Source organism: Excalfactoria chinensis, chromosome Z (assembly GCF_039878825.1).
Source record: "Excalfactoria chinensis isolate bCotChi1 chromosome Z, bCotChi1.hap2, whole genome shotgun sequence".
Taxonomy (NCBI): Eukaryota; Metazoa; Chordata; class Aves; order Galliformes; family Phasianidae; genus Excalfactoria; species Excalfactoria chinensis.
Genome location: NC_092857.1, coordinates 1836551 through 1860946, shown reverse-complemented (window position 1 = coordinate 1860946; position 24396 = coordinate 1836551). Strand labels below are relative to the sequence as shown.

General features: G+C 44.9%; 1 protein-coding gene across 1 annotated transcript in view; it reads right to left on the bottom strand.

The window, feature by feature from the left end:
• The window catches only part of LOXHD1 (lipoxygenase homology PLAT domains 1), a 133283-nt gene extending 113109 nt beyond the window's left edge, over window positions 1–20174 (bottom strand). The window contains exons 1-3 of the mRNA XM_072359178.1: window positions 19989–20174; window positions 19736–19799; window positions 7182–7296 (exon numbers count right to left, since the gene is read on the bottom strand). Of these exons, the coding sequence (XP_072215279.1) occupies window positions 7182–7296; window positions 19736–19799; window positions 19989–20174 (365 nt within the window). The remainder of the gene's footprint in view (window positions 1–7181; window positions 7297–19735; window positions 19800–19988) is intronic.
• Window positions 20175–24396: the final 4222 nt, after the last annotated feature.

Genomic DNA, 24396 nt, shown 5'->3' with positions numbered 1-24396 from the left:
CCAGAGCTCAGGCAGAGACAAAAGCATTGGCCTGCCTTGTGAGTTTCTTCCCACTCCCATCTCCCACTGCTTCTGTAATAGCCAGAAACCTCCTTTGCAAGTGCAAGTCATTATGAAGCACATAGGTCTGGAGCAGGAGATGTAGAATTCATATCCCCATTTCTGCCTCCAGCCTGTGATGACAGGACAAGATGTGATGGCCTTGGAGGTTCAGGGTTGATGTTAGGAAAAATTTCTTCTCATGAAAGTGGTCAGGCACTGGAATAGGAACAAGGATGAACAGTGATAGGACAAGCGAGAATAGTCTTAAACAGGGGAGGTTTAGGTTGGATATTAGGAGGAAGTTTTTCACACAGAGGGTGGTGATGCACTGGAACAGGTTGCCCAAGGAGGCTGTGGATGCCCCATCCCTGCAGGCATTCAAGGCCAGGCTGGATGCAGCTCTGGGCAGCCTGGTCTGGTGGTTGGTGACCCTGCACATAGCAGGGGGTTGGAACTGGATGTACACTGTGGTCCTTTTCAACCCAGGCCATTCTATGATTCTATGATAGGCTGCCCAGGGAGGTGGGGGAGTCACTGTCCCTGGAGGTGATCAAGAGAAGGATAGATGTTGCACCAAGTGACGTGGTCTAGAGTGGTCACAAGCATGGGTTGATAGCTGGACTGGATGATCTTTGTTGTATTTCCAACCTTAATGATTGTACGATTCCATGGCCAGCACCTCCATTCTCTGAAGCTTATATTTTCCACTGTGAATAACATTGGGTTGAAACCCATCCTTGCTCAGAAGACACAGCCTCTCCCACCTGCTCTCCCCAGTGGGATTTCACTCGGCTGCAGAGCGTTGCTGCAGGTGATTAAACAGCAAAATGCAGAAGTTGTATTAAAAAGAACAAGAAACCGACTTGCTTCAGCAGCATAAAGCTGACAAGCAGCTTGTACTCAGAAAGTTAATGAATATTAATAATCTGAGCAATGGGCTTTGGTTTTGCTCAGCACTCTTCTCCGCATCATTAAAACATCTGCATGTACCTCCGTGTAAAGGTTATTCTGTGTGTTCTCCTCCTCCTCCACCCTGCTATCCCAGGAACTGTGCGAGGACCATCACTGAGACGTGGAAGGACTAAAACAGCTAACCTTGTCTTGCAGACAAGAGACGATTAAATCCAGCCCAGCCTCCCTCAGCCTGGCTGTCAGAGGGAAAACAGCCAGCAAGAGAGAGGCAATTAGTTTGTCAGGCTCGAGCGCGCATTGTAATGACAGCAGCTTCTCAACAGAGATAGATGCAGCACTGCCAATGGTGTACAGAGCTGTGGAGGTGGCTCAGAAGTATTAAGTGGAACTAATTAGTCCAAAGCTCTCTACATGCCAATCATGGAGACTGAGGGTCTATGGAGGGAAGCTGGAGTGCAGCCCCATAGGTCCCACCAAGAAGAGCCAACTTCTCGATGCAGAGCATCAAAAGCACAACTGGGGAGTGTTTTAAGGGAAGACCCAGCGCTTCCTCTCTGGAGCTTTTCTAGCATTGCAGATGAAGGGGGAAAGGGGACAGTGAGGGAATATCCTGTAACAAATGGCCATACTGAAGTTTCACCAAAAACAGAAGAGAGAAAAAAAAAATAATACATTTCATTTGGGCTTTTTATTTAATGTATGTTAGTGGCTTCAGCATCTCTATTATTCACGGTCTGCTGTATTGTTTTACCCAACTACCATGTAAGAAACATCCAAGGAAGTACAGCAGGGATTACTCAGTGAAATTCCCAGTCTATTTGTTATCTTGGTATCCATATTCAGATTCTTCTGGCTGAATGACCACCTGCACATTGCACTCACTTCTCACATTGCTGAAACCAGGATTTAGGGCACTCTTCCCCTTGCTTGGGTAATTTAGGGTGTTTAGAAGTACTGGTGGTTAAAAATCAATGTGTGCATCTCTTCTTAGTGCCAAGAGAGTTTCTCTGCCCATTGGTGTGCTGACATTAAGAAACTACCAGAATCAAGAATAAACTTTACCTCTGACCAGCTGACAGAACTCTTCCCAGAGCTGAGCTCTGAAGAACAAAGGGAAAACGTGGATATTGTTCACATCAGAGGCACAGAAATAATAACCACAGCCTTCAGCAGCCACAGAGCGACCCAAACTAACAGCTTTGAGCGATGGCACTAATGATCATCTTCATGGCATAAACGTTCAGCATTTTATCTGATGCTTGTCTGCAAAACCCATAGAGACAGTGAACGCACAGTGCTATCATGGATGCCTGATGAAGCAACATTGTAAAGATGCTCCATGAATGAGGAAGAGTCTCCCCTTGGCAGCATCTCCCTGAGGGTGCACCTTCTTTTGCCACCATTTAGATTAGATTCTATGATTCTATGAATTAACAGCCATGGCAAGGAGTGGAGCACCAGGGAACGACCTCAGGGTGTCACACAACCATTCTACAGCCCATCACCTGGTGGGAAACCATAGTGCTGCTTGGTGCACTGGTTATCACATAGGCAGAGGGTTTCTCATGGGCTAGAGGTGGGCAGAGCAATTTTGACACATATAGATGGCAGGGATGATAACTTGTATATCCCTGTTGGCTTCCCAAGCCTGAATCAACGGATGGCTTTGTTCATCCTCACATTATCCAGTATTCCTCATAGCCTCAGCATACCTGGGTTATCTGACTCTGGCAGAGAGGGCAGCTTGCAAAATGTTGGCAAAATGCTTACAATAGGTTTACCTTATTCTTCTATTTCTTCCTACACATCCACTATCCCACAGAAAGGGCACTGCCTGGATGGACTTACGGGCAGCCTTCAAGTCGTATTTATCATTAAAGCAGAACTCCGACAAGCAGCATCATTAACCTCCTTCTTGGAACAAACAAATGCTCCCGAGGGCTCAGACTGCAAATATTTTGTCAAGACAGTTGTCATGAAGCTGACAACATCAGTCAGCAAGTGGCTGGAAACACAGCATCAGGCAGCACATGTCCAGAAATACTCCAGATGGGAAAGAAAGCAGCTGAAAAGCACATTGGATGCAAACATCTCCATATCGAGGAATTTATTTTCTATTTTTCTACAAATAACCCAATCCAGCAGCAACCCTTATTAAGGAAGCAGAGAAGAAATACCACGTAGTGAAAGAGTGGTCTCACTTGAAAAGATTTAACTGAACAAGATGGATTCCTATAGAAGGACGCTGATATCTGGGAGACAAAATAACACCCTGCACCACGAAAGCCTGACTGAAACTTTACAAAGAGCCATAAGGGAACACTAAAATGGACCCTGCCTTGTCCACAAGTACTCAGAGGAGAGATTTCAATTGCTCTGAATAGTGGCTCCTTCAGTCTACGCTGTATGGAGCAGGAATGTTTTAATATTAGTTTTGCATGATTCACACAGAAAACAGAAGAATATTAGTGAATTTAGACAATTCAAGCTACAGTGCTTGTCTTTGTTACATGCACTTTGTGTGCATCAGCTGTTATTTTCCGTACACAAGCAGATAGTGCCACCTCTGACATCACAAAGCTCTCTCAGCACCTCCCAATATTTCCCAACTTACTGATTTGCATCTACTTTACAAGATCTGGGGGCAAATTTTTCTCTGCTGAACATGTCTGTCCCGTTCCCCTGGGGAAATAGACTGGAAAATTTTAATGAGAACGATTTTTGACTTTTAAAAGCTGAGATTAAGGTTTAACAGAAGCACACAGCAGAGTGTTAAGTGCTGTGGATTAGCATCAGCATCAGTTAGAGGATGAGTAGATATATAAGCAGCTTTAACACAGGAAATGTCCAGTGCCATTCTAAGCATTGCAACTTGCTTCTGCAGAAGTGCTTCAGCTGTTGTGCTAGAAACCATGCTTCCCTACTCTCAAGCTTCACAGAAAGCTTGCTTACTAGTCTGGACAGCCCTTTCTATATATATATATGTATATATATGGACATATATATATATATATATGGGCTTCCATGTGTGCTGCACTGGGAACTGGAAGAGCTCTTTATAGTGACTCAGGAGCAGGTAGAAGGGATGCCCAATTAAAAGTATTCATTGTGAAGAATAAAAAAACTTCATGGCACAGTTCTCAAATTCAGTGGCACTGTTCAGTGGCACTGCAAGCAGCCAGCTGTCACTTAGCAGGTGCTTCATCTTTCTTTCAGAGTACCATAGCTGGAAAACCTTTTACATCTGCACTTCTCGTTTATTTACTTCTTTAAAAGGACATGAGTATTTATTGTGGTTGTCACAAACACGAAGGGTAAACCTGACAATGAAAAGCAGACTCCTTTACACTAGCCACAAATAAACTTGCTGCTGAATACTGTGAGTGGGATGGCAGCAGCACTCCTGGCTGTTTTGTGATCTTTTCTATTTTCCTCTGCCTTGGTGTGGTAGAAAGCACATGAGCAAGGAGAAATAAAACTCTATGGAGGATCAGTACTGCTTGGTTGTGTCGGACAGAAGAGAAGAAGTAGCTTCAGAGACTGCCGGAATGTCACTGAGCAATGAAAGGACAGCTGCCTCTGTGTCCAGCCATGCTGGTGATAGAGCCCATGAAAAGAAACTCACATTTAGCAATGCTTTTAGCCTCTGGCTGAGCTGTAGCTGGTGTAGGATGGAAGGTGAACCAGTAACCAAAGTGCTGCCATCTCCCAAACTGCAGACAGCAAATACAAAGGTGGTCCTGTCTAGTGCCCACAGCCCCAAACGTTACTTGGCTAAACATCCTGGCTTAAACAAATGAGTCTCTTTGGATGGGTTTTGGGTGCTCCCACTTCCAGAGCTGGTGCTCAACATGTCGTTATGAAGATTTGTGTCTGTTTTTCACAGTTACATTATTGTTGTCAAATGTTAATAACACATGATATTTCAGCAGCATGCCATGTCTTCCATGTACATGACAAAAAGAGCTGAAATGCCATGTATTTCACTACCAGCACACAACCACAAAAGAAATAAGAAAGACCTATTCTAACCAGAAGCTGAAGTGGCAGTACCATCTTTAGGCAATGCATGATATTTTATCTCTCTATCTATACTGGGAAATGGAAATACCTATAAAATGTCATGCATTTGCAGTCATGTCATAAGTGAACTCATATAAACATTTAGTTGAAAGATGCATGAGATTCCATCCTTTTGCCATATTCACAAAGCAGCACAATAAATCTGGGGGAAACGGACTGTTTCATGCTTTGCTTTGTATTTGGAAGACAAAACTATCAGCTAAGCAGACATGTCTACGTTCAGGCCAGCTTTTCACTCAATTCCCTTGATCACTAATGCTCCAGGATTTGCTTACAATTACAGAAACGCTGTTGATGTTTGGGAAGCCCCCTAGAAAATTACAGTTGTGGTTCTGGTGGTCTCTTCCTATAGGACCTGTTTCTGGAACTCAGAGCTGCAGAAGGTTGGCTTCCCACACCTCTCATCCTGGCTTACCAAGACCTCAGCCATTTGCTCTCCGCAGTAGCAGGGACCAAACCTAAATTGCTAACAGATTTATGCTGCTGCTGCTGCAACCTGAAATCCTCCCCACCCATCGTAGGGGGGAAAGAGTGGGCATTAACAAGAGATAAGCTGTGCAGCTATCGGTGAAGTCATGGCTCATTAAGAAACCTCCTGACTTCTCCTCCAAAGGGAATACAGCATTTTTATAATACTTTACTAGAATTGTTATTTTTAAATATAATGTTTTCATTCCTTCTACAGCCACAAGCAGAAGAATGCTTTTCCAGTTAAATGGTTTCGTATGTAAATGTTGACCACAGGAAAACTCCCCAAGAACAGAAGCTGTTTGACAGCTCTGCCAAGCACCAGCAGGCAGGTCTGGGCACTGGCAGCTCTTTCCCAAGCAGAGCTGCTGCTGCTGATGATGATCCCACATTGGCTACGGACATGAGATGGACACATCATCTTTTGCCTCCTGTGCCTCATTTCCTTCTCTGTTGCATCAAGAGAAACAGTATTCTGCTTTACAAGTTCGTGTCAGGATGAAAATCACAGAACGAATAGTCTCGACCATGTATTTAACACATAATCACCAGGTTCTCCTGAGAACGATGGGGTAAGAAAACTCCTTTGTCTACCTCTGATTTCTGAATTTCAAATATGGCAAACAGGGCTGAAATTTCATGTATTTTCTTTACCATTCCCATATCATTTTCTTTACAGACTCTCATGTTTGAGTTGCTTCACTGGGAAGAGAAGCTCTTTTGAGGTTAAATTTAAAATAGTTGCAGGTACCTCTTGTCGGTGCTGTAGAAATGGAGAAAATGTGAAGTTACCGTGTGACATTAGCACAGGATTCATAACTTTTGATGCACATTTTCAAGAAAAACAGAACAATAAGAACACAGAAAAACAGAGACATACAGCCGAGACCCCAATGGGGAAGGGATCTCTGCTTCCTCTTACTGCAGCTGTCCAGCTAAGGGGAAATTAATGCATGCAGACCTGACACTGTATTAAAGTTACTCTGCTTTCATGGGACGTGGGCACCTATTGACCTAATGTGGGAAGCGAGAAACTCCATCCAGAGGATGGCGTTGGTCACGGCTTGAGAAAAACAAAATGGTGCAACCACAAGTGTGCAAACATGCACAGAACAGATACAGAGTGAAAGCAGCCTTGTTTAGGAAACAGCCTAACTTCATCCGTTTATTCTTGCCTTAGATTTCCTACAGCTGGGTGTGGGTGGTTATCCATCAGCCTTACTTCAGACCCACCCACCAAATTACTCTTCAAAATCCTTAAAGGACACTTATCTCTGTGTACCTGATTTCACACAGAGACTTCAGAGGGATTTAGGCAAGTGAATTTAGCCCATCGTGCCCACTCCAAAGACATGGTGAATATTCTCAGCTCCTAAATTTGGAGGGCCTAATTTAAGCCTTAAGAAAAGCAAGTATCCCCACACCTTGCAAGTGTGAAACTTACATAATAAGAATCTGAACACACATTTCCATCTACAGAAGGGAATGCAGGTTTGCAAGGAATTTGGAAAGAAGTCTTCAACAGCAAAAAAATTCAAATTTCCTCAATGGTCCCAGAATACCTTTCAGATTTATTCCCTCTGCATCCATCAGCACAGTATTATCTTTCATCAAAATTCAATACAAGTTGCTGAAGTACAAGCCTCAAGGATACAGATTTCCTCCCATATACTCACTTGCTTGTGAGATGAGTCTTGGGAGTGATCCCAAATTCTCCAAAGAGAGTAACAAAAACATTGGCATCGGTTCCAGCTCCTCGGACGTCTCCTGTCACTGTCACCACCTCGTAAACTGTGGAAAGAGAAGAGAAAGATCAGGACAACAGGAGAAGTTCCTTGCCCTATACATTACAGATCCAAGTAGTTCCTCAAACCTCAGCTGAATTATAAATCCCAGAGATGGATCACATGGACTGGTGGAGACAAATGGGTCGACAGCAGATGAACTGGAATGGGTTTTGCTGAAAATCAAACACTTCTCTCTGTGAACACATACTACTTATCTTAGAATCGTAGAGTCATAGAATCGCAGAGTGGTTTGGGTTGGAAGGGACCTTTAAGGTCACCTAGTCCCAACCCCCTGCTATAGGCAGGGGTACCTCTCTCACCTTGCTCACAGCCCCATCCAGACTGGCCTTGAATGCTTCCAGCGATGGGGCATCCACAACCTCTCTGGGCAGCCTGTGCCTGTGGCTCACCAGACTCACGATAAAGAATTTCTTCCTGACATCTAGTCTAAATCTACCTTTTTCTCCAGTTTAAAGCCATTTTCCCTTGTTCTGTCACTACCTGTCCTTATAAAAATTCCCCCCACCCCCAACTTTCCTGTAGGCTCCCTTCAGGTACTGGCCTTGGTGAAGCCATATTGGTTACCATCTATCAACTCGTCTTTATTTTCCATGTGCCTTAGTAGAGACTTCAGGAGGATCTTCTCCATGACCTTGCTAGAAACAGAGTGAGACTGGCTGGCCTGTAGTTCCCTGGATCTTCTTTTTTTCCCTTCTTGAAAATGGGGGTTATGTTTCCCCTTATCCAACCAGTGGGAACTTCACTGGGCTGCCATGACTTTTCAAACATGACCAGATAGTGGTTTGGCAACTTCATCCACAACTACCTAGCTGTAGATGTCCCTCTTCATTACAGGAAGGTTAGACTAGATGGCCTTTAATGGTCCTTTCCAACTTAAATAACTCTATGATTCTGTTTCTCCTCCCCTATTGTAATGTATGTGCATGTAGTACATGTAACAGAGGAATTTATGCAAAGTGTTAGAGTAAAGCTGTTGAGCTATTTTCCATTTATGCACACATCAAGGCAATGCACACTTCCTTGTTTGTGCTGGTAATATATTTGTATGAAGATAAGGAGTCACTACAGCCAGAAAGTTTGCTTTTCAGATGTTCTGTAGATATTACCAAAGACCAAGTGGTAAATCACAATGAGGATAAAGTAGGAAATTGCTTAAATTAGAGTATCAAAGCTATGTCAATTTACCTTTCTGAGCAGTAGATTGAGTGGTGACTTTATTACCTCACATCAATATTTTCCTGGGAGAAGCACAAATAGAAAACAGACTCCTGCTCAAGTGGGGAAAGGCACAGCAAGGTCCAATGGCCAAAAGGTTTAAACATTAAAACTACAGGCAGACACACATTTCTTAAGCAGGATGATGAGTGAAGCTGGAACAAGGCTCACAGTTTGTCAGCAGGTTACCTTTCTGAAGGACACGTCTTGGTTGGCTCAATGCAGAACAGACAGCATGAAAATATAAAATCCTGCCTACACCCAGATCAAGAATCCTGACGGTCGTTTTTGACTCTGGATCACACAGTAGTCATCAGCTAATGGAACAACGTTAGGTTCAGACCTACAGGCTAAAGGATAACATTTTCAGCACTTCATCTTGCACAGCGTGACTACAAAGCATGTGGTTCCTCAGACTGAACACTGTAAAAATGTCCTTCTTCATGGGTGCATTAAAATTACGTGCTTTGTTAGGGTCCAGTTTTTCCTCACTACATCACATATGAATTCAGAAGGAACAAAACAAACAAACAAACAAAAAAATCCCAAACAGGATATCGCAGACTTTGAGCATTTTTTTTCCCCAGTAGCACTCTTTCCCCGAGGGAAATTAAATCACCATTTTAACTGAAAGGCTTGGAGACAGAGTGCTAGAGCAAAACTGTGGCCGTTCATGTACAACTGATTGGAAACAACTCCTCATTTCCAAGGGCTCTGTTGCGTTGAGAGGGAACAAAATACCACAGTGTTTTCCTAACTTCTCCTTTCCATGAATACAAATAGGACAGAAAGGAGGCAGTATCATAATAAATACAGTAAGTTATGATCTATGCTCAGCTATATTTTAAGAATGCCTTGGCTGACATATTTTATGGATGGGCTCAGAAGAAGAGGAGATTTTTTCACAGCTGTGCAAAAAAAGAACACAATATCCACAGTTTACACAAGTAATATGTACAAAAAATGTTTTCATTATTCTTGTCAGCATTCACACACACTAATGGGCCCTGCTTGGCATAGCACAGAAAGACAGCATAGTTGCATTAACTATGATGGGAGCAGGAATTGCAATCTACCTTGCCCTCATGATTCATTATGAATTACATCATGATTTTGTATTGCCTCTGCTTTGGAAGAATCTTTCATCATTAAGCTACAATATTGCTGTGCTCATTCATAGTGGCTTTGTGTGTCTAGTCATCTCAAAGCACATTAATTTCTGCTGGAAAGGAGCTCTGCAGAGAAGGACCTGTGTGTCCTGGTTGGTTATGAGCTAGGAGTGTGCCTTGTGGCCAAGAAGGCCCATGTTACCCTGGGATGCATTAAAAGGAATGTGTCCAGCAGGTGGAGAGATATGATCCTCCCCCTCTTCTTTGCCCTGGGGAGGCCACATCTGGAGTACAGATGAGCCATTTATGGGATCCACTGTTCAAGAAAGGCAGGAAAAAAGAGACAGAGATCTTCTAAATACAGTCCAGCAAAGGGCCACAAAGAGGCCTGGAACATCTTTCTTATGAGGAAAAGCTGAGAGACCTGGGGCTGTTCAGCCTTCAAAAGAGAAGGCTGAGAGAGGATCTCATCACTGTTAATAAATAACTGAAGTGAAGGATTGAAATGGATAAGGCTGGGCTTTTTCAGTGGTGCTCAATGATAGGACAAGGGGCAACGGGCACAAACTGCAACACAGGAAGTTCCACCTGACCCCAAGGACAAACTTCTTTGATGGTGACAGAGCACTGGAACAGGTAGTCCAGAGAGGATGTGGAGTCTCCTTCTCTGGAGATATTCAAGACCTGCCTGAATTCTTTCCTGTGTGACCTGCTGTAGGGACCTTGCTTTAGCAGGGAGATGGACCAGATGGTCTCCAGAGGTTCTTTCTAACCCCTACAATTCAGTGATGTTACAACTACCCAAGGCTACTGAGGGAGCTGGGAGAGATGATTGCCAATCCAGTTTCCATCATCTATCAGCCTTTCTGGTCAACTGGAGAGGTCCCAGAGGACTGGAGGCTTGCCAGCATGACTCCCATCTACAAGGAAGGCCGTGTCCAGAGAAGGGCAACAAAACTTGTGAGGGGTCTGGAGCACAAGTCTTATGAGGAGCGGCTCAGGGGGCTGGGATTGTTTAGCCTGGAGAAGAGGAGGCTCAGGGGAGACCTTATTACACTCTACTGCTTCCTGAAGGGAGGCTGTGATGAGGAAGGGCTTGGACTCTTCTGCCAGGCAACAAACAGGACCCGATGAAATGGCCACAAGTTGTACCAGAGGAGGTTTAGATTAGACATAAAGAAAAACTTTTCTCTCGGAGTGGTCAGGCACTGGAATGGCTCCCAGGGAGGTGGTGGAGTCGCCATCCCTGGCAGTGTTCAGGAGGTGGCTGGATGAGGAGCTACAAGATGTGGTTTAGTGGTTTGCTGTAGCTACAGTAATGGGAGGACAGTTGGGCTATATGATCTTGTAGTTCCATTCCAACCTTGTGATTCTATGATTCTAAGCCACGAGCATGGACAAATTTGCACATTACATTCACAACCTCACATTCAGCATCCGTGCAGCAGGTGGATGAGCAGATCATGCTGGGAGCAGATCTGATTGTGGAGTTCAGATGTGCTGCAGCCCAAGTAGCACACATTGTTGCTGAGCATATGCTGCGGTTAGCAGTGATTTAATTAACTGCGCACAGGGGAACAAAGCAGGGGCTGGGTTGGTGACACTAGTATGTCACCACATATCAGAAGTGCCACGGTGCATGCCTGGAAAGGGAAAGGAGTTTTGCCACCTTCTCTCCATCACTACAACTGTGTTGCCAGCTGTGCAAATAGATTATGTCTCTTCTTTCCTGTGATGTGATGGGAGCAAGGCACAGGAATCCCTCTGGGGGAAGACAACAAAAGTGTAATGCTACTACTGATGCTAGGTCTTACTGGGAAGTGGAGCTGGGATATGCAGCTTGTTTAGCTGCTTCCTTCAAAGGAAAGGAGAGCCTGAAAGCTCAGCAGCCTGTAAGCAGGATCATTTATTTCCTCTGCATTTCCTTTATTTCTGATGAGCCATTGATGGCTGATGAGCGTGATCCTCACCAGGAGCATCTCTGCAGCTGGAGGACCCACCCAGCAGGTAGAAGAGGGTTAACATTTTGTACAGCCCTTTAGCTGGAAGCAGCATCTGTGGCATAAGACAAGAGATGTAGACCAGTGGTGTTCTTTTTTTACTACCTAAGTGTTTTGCTCGTGAATAATTGTATGTTCTGGCTTTGTGATAACATGCCCAACCTCAGCAAACCCCAGGTGTGAACATCTTGTCCTTTTAGGGCAATAAAACTGAATCAGCTGAAAAGCCTGAAATCAGATTTCTATGGAAGTCACACTTCTAACCAAGGGCAAAATCTGGGCCAGAAATATCATTTTTACTTCTTCAGTGCAGCAGCTGTGAAGGGAAAGATTAAGAAAGGACAGAAGTTAAACATCCTTAGTGTAGTATCTGTTTCACCAGAAAAGCTAGCTCTCTTCCCACCAAGTCCCTTACTTTCTTTTTGGGAGCCTTTGCAGGACTTCCAAGCTCCTCCTCCATTTTTAGCATCCATTTTCCACATTCCTCTTCCCCACTGAGTAGGTCTGAATTCACTACTGCTGTGGTTCTCCTCAGGAATGCAGGCTGTTTTCACTTTGCCACTAAGGTGCAAACCTGCCAGCCCCTAAAATCCTCCACCAGTGGAAAATATTCACCTAAGTTCTATGGAATTTCCCAGCTCGTTTTTAACAGGGTCACTGCCTACATAAGTTTGACCACCTGCTGATTCACCCTTCCTATCCACTACCGGCAGCAGTCTCATGTGGAACACATGCTTGTTATTGAGGAGAGTTTTCAAGAAGTATCAAAAGCAATAATCCACTTGTTGTTACAAAATAGGTTAAAAAAAACATCAAAGTAGTGAAGTACAAAGTTTGCTGCTTTCCCATTATTTGACACTGATGCTCACTGCCAGTTCAGGGTGTCTCTTGGGACAGTTGCTTGGCCCAACAGCTAATGACAAATTATAGCAAAGCATTTCAGATGGGAACAAGGTTTTGGTGCCTCACTCCAAATTTGGCTGTATCCTGCTATTTAGGCTTCTGCTTGACAGAAGCAATCACTGAATGCAAATATAGAGCATCCATAGGGATTTTACGGTTACTGCTGAAGTTTCCAAGTACATTCACAAAATCTTCCTCCTCCCCTTCTAATGTAGGGGATGTCAGTACTAAGGACTTTGCTTCTGGCTGTCTAACAGAGGTGTAATGGGGAACCACTGATCTTCTCAAAGAGTTCTGCTCTTGAAGAAGAGTACAGGAGGACCAGTCCAAACACACTGGCATCTCCTCCACAAGGCCAGTAGAGGCAAGGGAGGACACTTGTATATTGGTGCTTTTGACTGGCAAACCATCTCACTCCTAAGATCAGTGTAAGTATTTTGAGTGCCACGACATGGCCAAGTTACAGTAATCTGTAGCATTTTGCCTGGGAATGCTTGATTTTCAGGCCAGTCTCCAAACCTTACTTTTCTCCCAATAGGCCAGGCAAAGACAATATAAAGCTTTTATTATAGCAGCTGACTCCAAATATTATCTCAATCAATTGGAATCTGGTTCACTTATCTCATCTGGTAGACACTGAACCCCCAGCTGACTGCACTCTTTGGCTCTCTGGCATTAAGTCTTCAGAAACTAGTAGAAGTTTCAGCAAGCCGAGCAGAGCAGATTTGCTATGGGCTGCAAACCCATTACTGCTTTTCATGGGCATACTCGAGAGTAAAAATGGAAATAATCGACACCGGATTTTTCTGAAAGTAAGCATTCATAACCAGTCATTTCAAGCACAAGATACAGACAGCATAAAATCAGTATCGGGTTACGCTGCAGTGTTACTGGAAGAACTTACATCTGTTTCCCTGTCTTGCAGAAAGAGCTTATGCTATTCACTCGTCCATTCAACAGCCAGAAAAGAAAAACACTTGTGTCAGAATGGTTGCTAAAATTACTGGAAAGCTTGGCAAGCAGAGGCTGAGATCCTCTAGCAAGGAAGCATTCAGAAATCCCTGCGATCCATAAGGAGGGAATTTCTTAAGGGCGGAAGACTGTTTTAATTCTGATTCTTACAACATGGAATTGCTAAGTACCAATGATGGCCATGACTGCAGATTCCCTTGGGTTACATTCTCACACAAGGAGCACTAAAAAATGAGCTGGATGTTATGATGGTACCTCACCTTGGTCCAGCAACAGGAATGCCCCTGAGTGAAAACAAAAATTAAGATAAAAAGTAAGGGTTATGTCACAAAAATAACCGAGCACGTGGAATAAGTGAGCAAAGACTGGGAGGACTCTAAGAGTTTAGGTAAGAAAGAGGGAAAGCAGAGCTGAAGAGAAGACATGCTATAAGCATGGGCAAAGAGAAGAAGAGGATGCAAATACTCGAGGGCGACTGCATGCCCGAAGCACAGAATCAGAAGGGATCTCAACAGTCCCTTGAGATCTATGCAAAATACTTGGAAGATTTTAACGTCTCTGCTGGCCATTGCAGGTTGGGGTTGCTCTCTTTGCACATGGGCCCACTGGTGAATATCATTGTGGCTTCAACAAGTGACATTCCTTCACCCGGTATGAAGATGAACCTCCGAAGTCAGCTCATTTGATTTTATCACACCACACTTTGAGCAATAATCTCATCACAAACAAAATGAGTCTAATTCTTCTCCTGTTCTCTCCGGGGCAAATCCTAACTGACTCCATTGACATGAACACAATGACTTTGGGTTCACATTGGCAAAAATGTGAACAGATTTAGGCCTCACGCACTATGAGAGTGCTTGCTTATAAAAGCTCCAGCAAAAGCAGCTTTTGAGTCTGGTACGGATGCCAAATTAATTATTCAAAGCAAAAGATGGGAATTTTTTCCATGACTATTTGAGCCAGTTGCATACTGTTATCCATTTTTTTCCCATTCAAAGATTATATAAAGGATTGTGAAATTAATAGCATCTTGCATTTTGAGGCACTTTGTGGCCACGAATTAATGAAGTTTCCTGCAAACTTACCACGAGCACAAACAGCATTATCTTCAGCTCTGAAACATCACTTTCCTCTTAGAATTTAAATCCAAAGCCGAGTGCTGTCCCACCAGTTCCCACAGGCAGAGGAGCTGTAGTTTGGAGCTTGTTATGCTTCATCAGCTATTGCAAAATCAACGTTTCATTCTCCTGCTCTGTAGGAAGCCAGACTTGATTCATCTGGTGCTCCAGCTATCACTTAAAAGTACTTTTGCCTTCCTACCTCCAGAAAAAAAACCAACACATCTCTGTTCTTTGCTGGAACAGCAAAATAGAATTAGCTCAGCAATCAACATCTTTGTTATTCAAGTTTAAATTGTGCCGGAGGAAAACACTGTGCCTCAGGGGAGAGAAATATATGAGAGAAAAACCCGTTCTGTCTCTTTCATTATCTTTGGAGGCAGGGAGGGCTGGCCAGGACATGGGTTTTCTCTGAACCATGACTGAGGACAGCAGTGGAAAATAACTCATCCTAGATAAAGTATAATATGGATTTTATCTGTAAGGCAAAGTTTGCAGCAGTGAACTGCATCTGCAGAGTGCAAGGGAAGCATTTCTCCACCACTTGTCCCTTTTCTTCAGGACCGGGTCCTGATGACAGACCCACTTTCTTCTTGCTGTCCTGGCAGCAGGACAACTGAGACCAAGAAGTGCTGTCCTTGTTTCCAGCTCTGCTCCCCAGCACCCTGAACATAGCAGGAAGGGCAGTTTCACAAGAGCTCCCTTTTAATGTCTCCCCTGACCCAGAGGCACTGGAGGATTGGATGCTGCACCTTCCAGCTGGTGTTGATGCTTTGAATAAGGAGGTGCTGGAACCTGCCAGCAGCTTGTTGTAAATACAAGCAGCATGTGTTACCTATATTTACAAGCACATTGTTAGCTGTCATTATGAATTAATCATAATACTTTGACTTAATCATTCATGAAAGACAGTTGCTACTCTCCAAACAGCACTTAAAAAATATAAATATATTAAACAAACAAACAAACAAACAAAAACCTCTCAAGTTGGTAGAAATGACGGCTTTCCCACCACTGAACCACCGCTTTGTGACATCTGCACAGTGAGACTTGCAATGCATATGAATCCATCAGCAACACCCACAGTTAATTTGCATGCCCTGTATTACCACAGACAGATGAACCACCCCACGTGGGGCTGCACAGGGTCTCATTGTACCTGAAATGAAATTTAGCTTGCTCTGGTTCCCTCCCTGCTTAGTGCCTTATACCACAATTTTCTGCTTGGGCTTTCCATCTGGATTGGAATAATTCTGCCAGATAATAGTCCAAGGGAGAGGATGAAAGGGCTGGTGGGATATGAGGGTTGGTGGGAATGCATCTAGACTTGAATGCATCATTCTGTGTGCATAGGCTTCCCACTGACTTTTTTGCTCAGATTCCCTTCCGCAAGTCCTCTCCAGTAATGTCCAAAAAGCCAAATATTCCACCTAAACAGCACCCACAGATAACAAAGGTTATGAAAGTGAACTGGCCACACTGTTTATATTCCAGTACTTAAGGGGAGAGGAGAGCAGCAGTGCTTGCAAGCTGCAGCTCTGTGGCTGGTGGTTTTACAGGCACCAGCTGGCACATCAGCTGCATGGGGCAACTGGCACCCACAGCTGCTCCTCTGTGCTGTTTTGGGGCTGTCAGCTGGGCAAAGCCATCCCAGTGCATTGTACACATGTGATAGGGGTGGGTTCTGCATATGCTTGGGGCTGTTCTTGTGCTGGGGGAACAAGTGCAAATGTTCCTAACCCTTCACAGACCAGAAAATAAGAGGTACTTGGATACTGGCTTGTTTGTCACACAAGCTGATAGATCCTGGCTGTACTCATCCAACAAACTTATATAACTTATTATAAGTGATATAAACTTATTGCAATCAGTACTTCACGCCGTCATTTGTAACTGTGGGAAACACCGAGATGCAAACAAGTGCAATCTTCAAGATGGCTGAAATATCACCTCCTCCCAGCGGCAAGCTTGGCATGTTCCACTGCATCACCAGCCATCAGCTGCCACCAGTACTACATTCTTCTGAGTGCTTTGCACCCAAAACTCATTTTAGCAGTGAGGAGAAAAAAAGTGTTTTCCAGCAAGCAGGAAAGTCTCTCTTCCAAGGAAGATTCCAGTCTGGAGTAATAATCAAAGCCTAAGAAGGCTTCATTTTGCGAAGACCAGTGGGTGCAGGCACAGATAAGGAGACTCTGCAACTGCTGATCCTCTGTCACAGAGGAATGTGGTACAGCTCTGGCTCTGAATAGCATAGGGAGAGCCTGACATCGCACAGCACTTGCTCTTCTCCTCCATTCTACTCTTAGATTAAAGAGAACTCAGCAATAAACTCTGTGCGTCCTGAACACTTCTCCCGTTTAACCCTTCAGTCACCAAAGGAGCAGAATGTGGTGGATATAACACAATGAAATGGATGGTGCGCAGCAGGAGGAAGGATGAGCAGCTCGTGTATCTGCTCACAAATCAACACTGGCCATTCCACTTCCCAACACCATTTCAGACAACGTGCTGAATAAAATATACATTTCTAGATGGTAACCAGCATGACAGGTCTAAATGCAAAGCTTCCGAGAGATGAGGAAAACCTTCTATAGAGTTTGCTTCTCTATGGGGATGAAGCACAGTCCACAAAATGTGTGGTAGAAGAAACTTGGCAAATACTTAATAATCATCCTAGTTTACAGTAGGAACGCAGGAATGGACAAGAGCTGCAGTTTGCTTAGAACTGCCTGCTGTCTGCTATGATTTCCACACTGACACCCAGTTGCTTTATATCTTTTGTTTTCCTGTCTCCAGGAGCTGGATTCCCCTTGTTCCTCAGTCATCAGTTGATTGTGACAAAGGTGGAGGGAATCCCTTCTCCTGCTTGCTAATGCAGCGAGATAAAGGGGACATCAGATGACACAGACACCATCAGCTCTCTACTCATAAAACATTTACATCTCCCTTCTTCTTTGAACAAAAGGAGTCAAGGACTGAAATTCATGTCTACTGGATATTCACCAGAGCCAAAGGCAGCCAAAATCTCCAGTGCTTTAGAGAAGCTTCTGCAGTGGTTACACGTTTCTCAGGAGCTGACCACCATCGGTTCCTTCAGCCCTTCGGAAGGAAAACAGAGGCAACCCCCAGGACCAAGTAAGGAAAAAGCAGAAATTTACTTTGATTAATAATGCAAAATCAGCAGCGCTGTGCTTGGAAAAAGGGAACAGCCTCAAGAAGAAAACACAGCAGCTGGTGCCTCCTGGGATCATTAAGGTTGGAGGAGACCTCCAAGATCCCCAAGCCCAACCCAACCCTTACCACTATGCCCCAACCCACTGCTCGTGTTTCCAGCTGCCACATCTCCATGGTTCCTGAACACCTCCAGGGACAAAGACTCCACCACCTCCATGGGCAGTCTGTGCCAATGCATCACTGCTCCTTCTGAGAATGAATTATTCCTAGTATCCAACCTGAAACCTGAGTCTGCTCATAAACTTTTGGGTTTTGAGACAAATGGCTTAATGTCGGGTTTTCACTGATGGAAAACCTCAGCACCTCATTGTTAGCCTATATCCTACCCAGCGTTTTTCTCCCCTCTCTGCCCTCTGTTTCTTCTCTCTTGTATAAGTGCACTCATTTCTAGAAATTTCTGGGAAATGAGGGGGTAAGATCCAGCCACAAGCTGAAGGAGTCCTGATTAAAGTAACAACCACCCATTAACTGCTGGGACTTTGTCCACATGAAAAGCTTCTTGGGATTCCTGAGGCTGTTACAATAATAAATGCTGCAGGTTATGCCTTAGGTTTTTAATTTCTGATGGAGCCTGTGAGAATCCAATCCCTGTCTGGTTCCCTTTTCAGTGTTTTCAACCACAAGCTATTACCTTCCCAGCAGAAACTGTTAACAGGGTAAGATGAAGACCATGGAGAAATAGTTAGAAATAATTTGCTGGAACTTCTCTTTTCACAGAGTGCAAGCTGTTCTTCCTCCACTATAAAAAGAATATAAAATAAAATAATGGTGGTATGAGGAGAGAACTCGTCTTCCCTCAAAGAGCCATCACTAATGAGGCAAGTTATGTGTATGGCCTGGACAGCCATTGGAGATGTTGGATCATTTTTCTTTTCCCTGAACAGCCATACGGCACGCTATGGATCTCATCAGTTTGAGTTAACCTATAACCACACCACTGGCGTGAGGCACACTCAGTTCTTTGAATTACCATGCACAAGATTGATTATTACACTAATTAACCAACAGGGAAACCTGTCTGGGAAGGTAAGCATCTTGACCCAGATGCACCAAGATCCAGTTGCATGGGGAATGGGCAGTCGGTGTCACCCCCCAGCAGCCCATTACCCCTTTGCTGCCCACCCCTGATCTGGAGATGATCTTGCTGTGCTTGGGAGCACCATGGTGCCCCCTACCCAGGGATTTCCCTAGTTATGGAGCCATACCATGGCTCATTACTTCTTGTCTTGCTCATTCCTTGCTTCTTGACCCCAGAACAGCAGGTTTGCTTTAGGAGGATTACTAACTGCCATCCAGTAGTTAAAATGCTCGAGTGCAGCCTTTTGCCAGGAGTTATCTACACACAGCCTGGCTGATGGGTACAACCTTTCTCCAGACCACGATCTTCAAACAAAATGGCCCATATCACCTAAACCCTAATTCACTGCACAACACACCATAAAGTACTCAGAGCACGCGGGATAAATAATTGTACAGGCACAATATTCAGGTTTAGATGTGATTAGCAGCAATTCTCCACCTTACTTGGTTACTCACAACAGCCAGAGGGACCATGTGCTGGATCTCTTGCTGTTACATCACTCCGCTGCCTTCCCAGTCTGCTTGCTGGGATCACCAACATTCTCCTGCTGCAAATGCACGAGCAGGAGCGTGTGCCTTGGCCATGTACCCTGCTTACACAGGGGAGTCTGACTGCTGATCCAGCTTCCCAATAGCACCACCATACAAGTAATATCAATATATATATATACATAATATAAAATTAATATTCCCAGCAAAGGAAAGACAAGAGCCTGCACTCCCAGGAAGAGCCCCAGGATGGATATCTGAAGTGTACAAGGGAGGAAATGGGAAACGATGGAGCTGACCTTTCTTTTTGTTGTACTCATCCTCCGTTGCGTTGGAGGAGTCCGAATGATAGTCACGGAGCTCCTGTTCATACAGCTCCAGGAAATTGTCCTCTTTCTTTCCCTTCTTGGACTTGTCACCTTTCTTTTTCTTCTTTTCTTTGCTCTTTTTGCCTTTTTTCTTCTTTTTCTTCCTGCGCTCATAGTCATCCTCCTCCTCACTGCTGTAATCTTTTCTCTTGGTTTTCTTCTTCTTCTTTTTCTTCTTCTTCACTTCCCCATCATCCTCTGAGTCCTCAGACTTTGATTTCTTTTTGCTCTTTTTCTGCTGGCTTTCATCTTCCCCATCTTCTTCCACTGCCTCCTCCACTATGTCTTCCACCACCTCCTCATTCTCTTCTTCCTCTTCCTCCTCTTCCTCCTCCCCTTCTTCTGCCTTATTCTTTTTGGTCTCTTTCATGGCATTGTTTTTCACCCCTACACTTTAAACAATGCACCAGGATACCCACAACTTAAATTCTGCCACCTCTCCTGTTGACTTTACCTATTACCAAAGTCCTTAACACTCCTCCCTCTGCCTGGGGTTGGGCTGCTCCTGTTTCAGCGTCCTCTCTTCTCCACGTCTCACCGTCTGTCCATCTGTCCTGGAGTCCTTCCCAACCCAACAGCTCACCTCCTGACTTCTGCCTTCCTTCACGTCCTTGATTGAGGCACTTTCCCCTTCCTTCCCTTCTGTCTTTCTCCGTATTTGGATGTTCTGCTTTTTTGCTATTATGATTTATTCATTGGGCTGTGATGAGACCATTCTCCTGTTTTCAGTGTTGCTCAAGGTCAGTTGACAGGCTGACTCTACCATATCAGTACACGCTATTCACAGTTGTTGCTCTTTGGAAAATGGATTGGATGAGGACACATGGTCCAGTTTGCTTCTCCTCTCCATGTGCCAGCAAGAGCAAAGGCACTCCTCCTCCTCCCAACCTGTAGCAGCTTCAGAACCCTCATGAAAATTTACTCAAGGTTGTCATGTGGTTACAAGGCAGATGGGCAGGTGAAAAAGGAGACCCATCGAGCAACTACACCGCACTGGTCTGCATTTCCTCTCCATTATTCATAGTGTCAGGATCGCCTTACTGACAATGGAGGTCTCAGCTTTACATAGATTTTCTGTGACCAGAAATCATGAACATCTCCAGGATCTCTGTCAGGAGACCTCCATTGCATCAGCAGCTGATTCCTGCACCCATCTGCTAGAAATCAAGCCATACCTCCAGCCAAATGAAAAGTCAGCATTCAATAAAATAAATGAAACACGTGGAAGAAGAAAACGCTGCACAGCATTCACATAAGTTGTCCTTAAAATGGCCCATTTTTGCCCACCAAAGAGAAACAAAGCTCAGATTAATAAGGGAACACAAGCACAAGCATAGGAATCTGGTATTTCTCACATGCAAATACTGAAGTGAGAGCTGGAGAAAAGGAAAAATGAAAGATGCAACATGATGCTGTGGATGGCCCATCCCTGGAGAACCCAAGGTCTGGCTGGATGGGGCCCTGAGCACCTGATGGAGCTGTGGGTGCCCCTGTTCATTGCATTGGATGGCCTTTAAGAGTCCATTCCGACTCAAATAATTCTATGCTTCTATGATGGTTGGAAGGACATTGGAGCACAATTCATCCCAGAACCTGAGGACATCAGCATCAAGCTCACCCAACATCTTACACATACAGTAGGCGTTGGTGTGTAGCTCCAGCTGGTTTCTCTCTCAGAGCAGGGAAGGAAAGGACCAACACAAGACCAAGTCAATCTCAGCTGCAGTCAGGAGCAGGAACTTGACAGAAAAAGAGAGAAAACAACAACAACAACAACAAAGGTTCCTCAAATGCTGAATTAAATGTGACGGTCTGGGTGGTTTGCAGCCCTGATTGACATCTTAGTAAGTACTATATGATACATCAGAGAGTTTAGCCATGCTAAGAAAGTCCTCTTACACAAATGTTGGGGTTTCCATCCACCAGCTTTGAAAGAGGAACAGCTTCAAGGCTGGATTGTCAGGAATGTGAGGAAAAGGTGTTTTGATGGTAGGATGTGCAACATGAGTGATCAGGCACTGGCACAGGCTGCCCAGGGAGGTGGAGGAACCCTCATCCCTGGAGGTGTTTAGGAACTGTGGAGATGTGGCTCATGGGGGACATGGGCAGTGGGCACAGTGGGGTGGGTTGGGGTTGGGCATGGGGAATCTTGAAGGTCTCTTCCAACGTTAATGATTCTATGAGTAGGAAAGCAGCAGCATGGCTCCAGTCAAGAGGATCTATAAGAGGATGTCCAGAGGGATGCTGGTCTTAGAAGAGACAACCTTCTCAAAGAAGAAAACAACAAAAACAACAAAAAAGCCTTCAGAAAAAGAAGAATCGTGGAGCCTCTGAGAAAAGCAAAGCTCATCTCTCTGTTACGCTTCCATAAGGTAAACACTTCATCAAGCCATGTCCCTGCACGCTGCTGCTCTGAGTGGCTCCAGCTCTGTGTAGCCAAATGCTGACAGCATCCACTTCTCAGGCCAAAAGGCACTGCTGTAATTACTCAGGGCAGGCAATCCAGATGCAGGACTGCCTAAAAATACCTTCTGTAATATTATCTCCTTGTCCCTCCCACAGTAGGTTACCTGTCCCCAGCAGCAGGTCTGTTGGAGGAGGAAGCAATTCCATTTCCTCCCACACTCAGAAGTTTAGCACAAGTTTTAGGGTGCTCAGGACATTTCTAGGAGCGTCCTCAGGCTGATGCTGCCCTTTCCCACAGCACCATCCAGAGATGAAGCCTGGGCTGCACACACAGGGATCCCCAGTATAATTAGGCAGGGTAATGGGAAGAAGCACATCCAAGGTGCTAGAAGCAGCAGCTGGACACCACAAGACCCAAAGGAGAGATGGTCCAGTGGGAGACATCTCTCCAGTTTTCTTCTAGCATCACAGGTTACTTCCTTCTGCTGCAGCAGAGCAGGACTTCGGGTAGAAGTCAGGAAAAAGCCTCTTATCTGATGAGCTAAAGTGATGAGGATCAGAAGGAGAAGAGAGATTTGCCATGTCTCATTCAGACTTTGCTCCATATGCTTCCTTCTTCTGTTGTTTTATTTAAAGAGATGTGACGAGAAAGCTCCGGCTTGCTTTTGTTCTTGGGGTGAATAACAGCTGGGAGAAGAACAATGGGATTTATTGGTGCGTAAAGAACTACGGGAAAGCAACCAAGCTATTGGTGAGGACCATTAGTTACAACTGTCACCAGTATTTATACTGGGTTGGATTCTCACTGTGCATTCAGCAGGAGGTTCCCCCAAATCCCCATCCCCAAAAGCTAGACCAAAAGTCACTGGAGCGCCGTGAGCTCAGAGTCACGAGCTGGATTACAGACATGCTGCAGCCTATTAAGTCAGAATTGTGCTCTTTGAGCTCCTAACTCACCTTTAACCTTTGTTTTGTTTTGTTTTGTTTTGTTTTCTCCTGGGCTGATAAAACCAGTGCAGTGCTTGGGCTGGAATTATCCCAGTATTTCAGGCAAGGGAAGAACGCACTTTTTTCTTTAGCTCATCCTTTTCCACTCATTCCTTTCCATGCCTTTCCTATGTTGTGCTGCTTACCATACAATCCAGATGCCCTCTAACCAGGCATCACACCAAGGAACCCTGGCACCCCAAAGCAGGATTGTTCCAAGGCAGACACACAGTGATGCCTCTTGCTTCAGGAGAGGTTATTTTTCAATACACACAGCTCTGCTCTTAGTGTCCATTATGCTCACTGCACTGTTGTGGATTCATTTAAAGGAAAGGGGTTTACATTCAGCTGTTTGTTTGGTTACCCGTACACTTGCTTAGGATGGAGGTGAAGAGATGCTCAGCAACAGCCAGCACCAGGGCTCAAGGCAGTGTTGCAGCCACAGCCACAGCTGTATCACTGCTGGGTTTTGTTTCCTGTGCATGTGATGGCAATGGAGCAGCAGCCCGGTGTGCAATAGGCATACAGCACAAACACACGCACACAGTACATCTCCTTTGGAGAATAAATTCAGAAATAAATACCAAAGGATTCCTACAACGCAGCCATTTCCTTTCCCTTCTGTGTAAACGAGGCTGGAGAGAGGAGGTGCTGGGGGGTCCCTTGCTGGTGCTGCAGCACCAATCATGGCAGATTTAATCAGACCTCACAGTGCCTGCTGAGAGTTCTGCTTCTCCTTCCAGACCCAGCTGACTACTCATTCTTGTGGGTTATTTACTTTTTCTTCCTTTTCTTTTTCCTCCTTACATTGAAATAACAGCAGAATCCGCATCTGCATTGCAATCCCATCAGCTCATCACCGAGAGGAGGTTTGGGATGCTGCGTTACCAGCCCCAGCCATCCCGGAGAAAGGAGGGAAAGGTTTAACGTGGCCGTGGGCTGCGGTGGGAGCTCGCTGCCTTCAAGCGTATGGGCACGACGGCCTCTGCTGGTAGCACAGGGCTTAGCCGAGAGGGATGCTCCGTGAGCAGGAGCCTGACGACACCTCTGACGGAAGTAACTGCACGAGCGTGCAGCGCTGGTGAAAGAGGTGCGCACTTCTATCAATTTAATTCACAGGGGTTAAGCCCAACTAAGAATCAACCGCTATCAAAACATCCTGAAACGTGATTGCAGCGTATCATGTGTCCTAAGAAAGT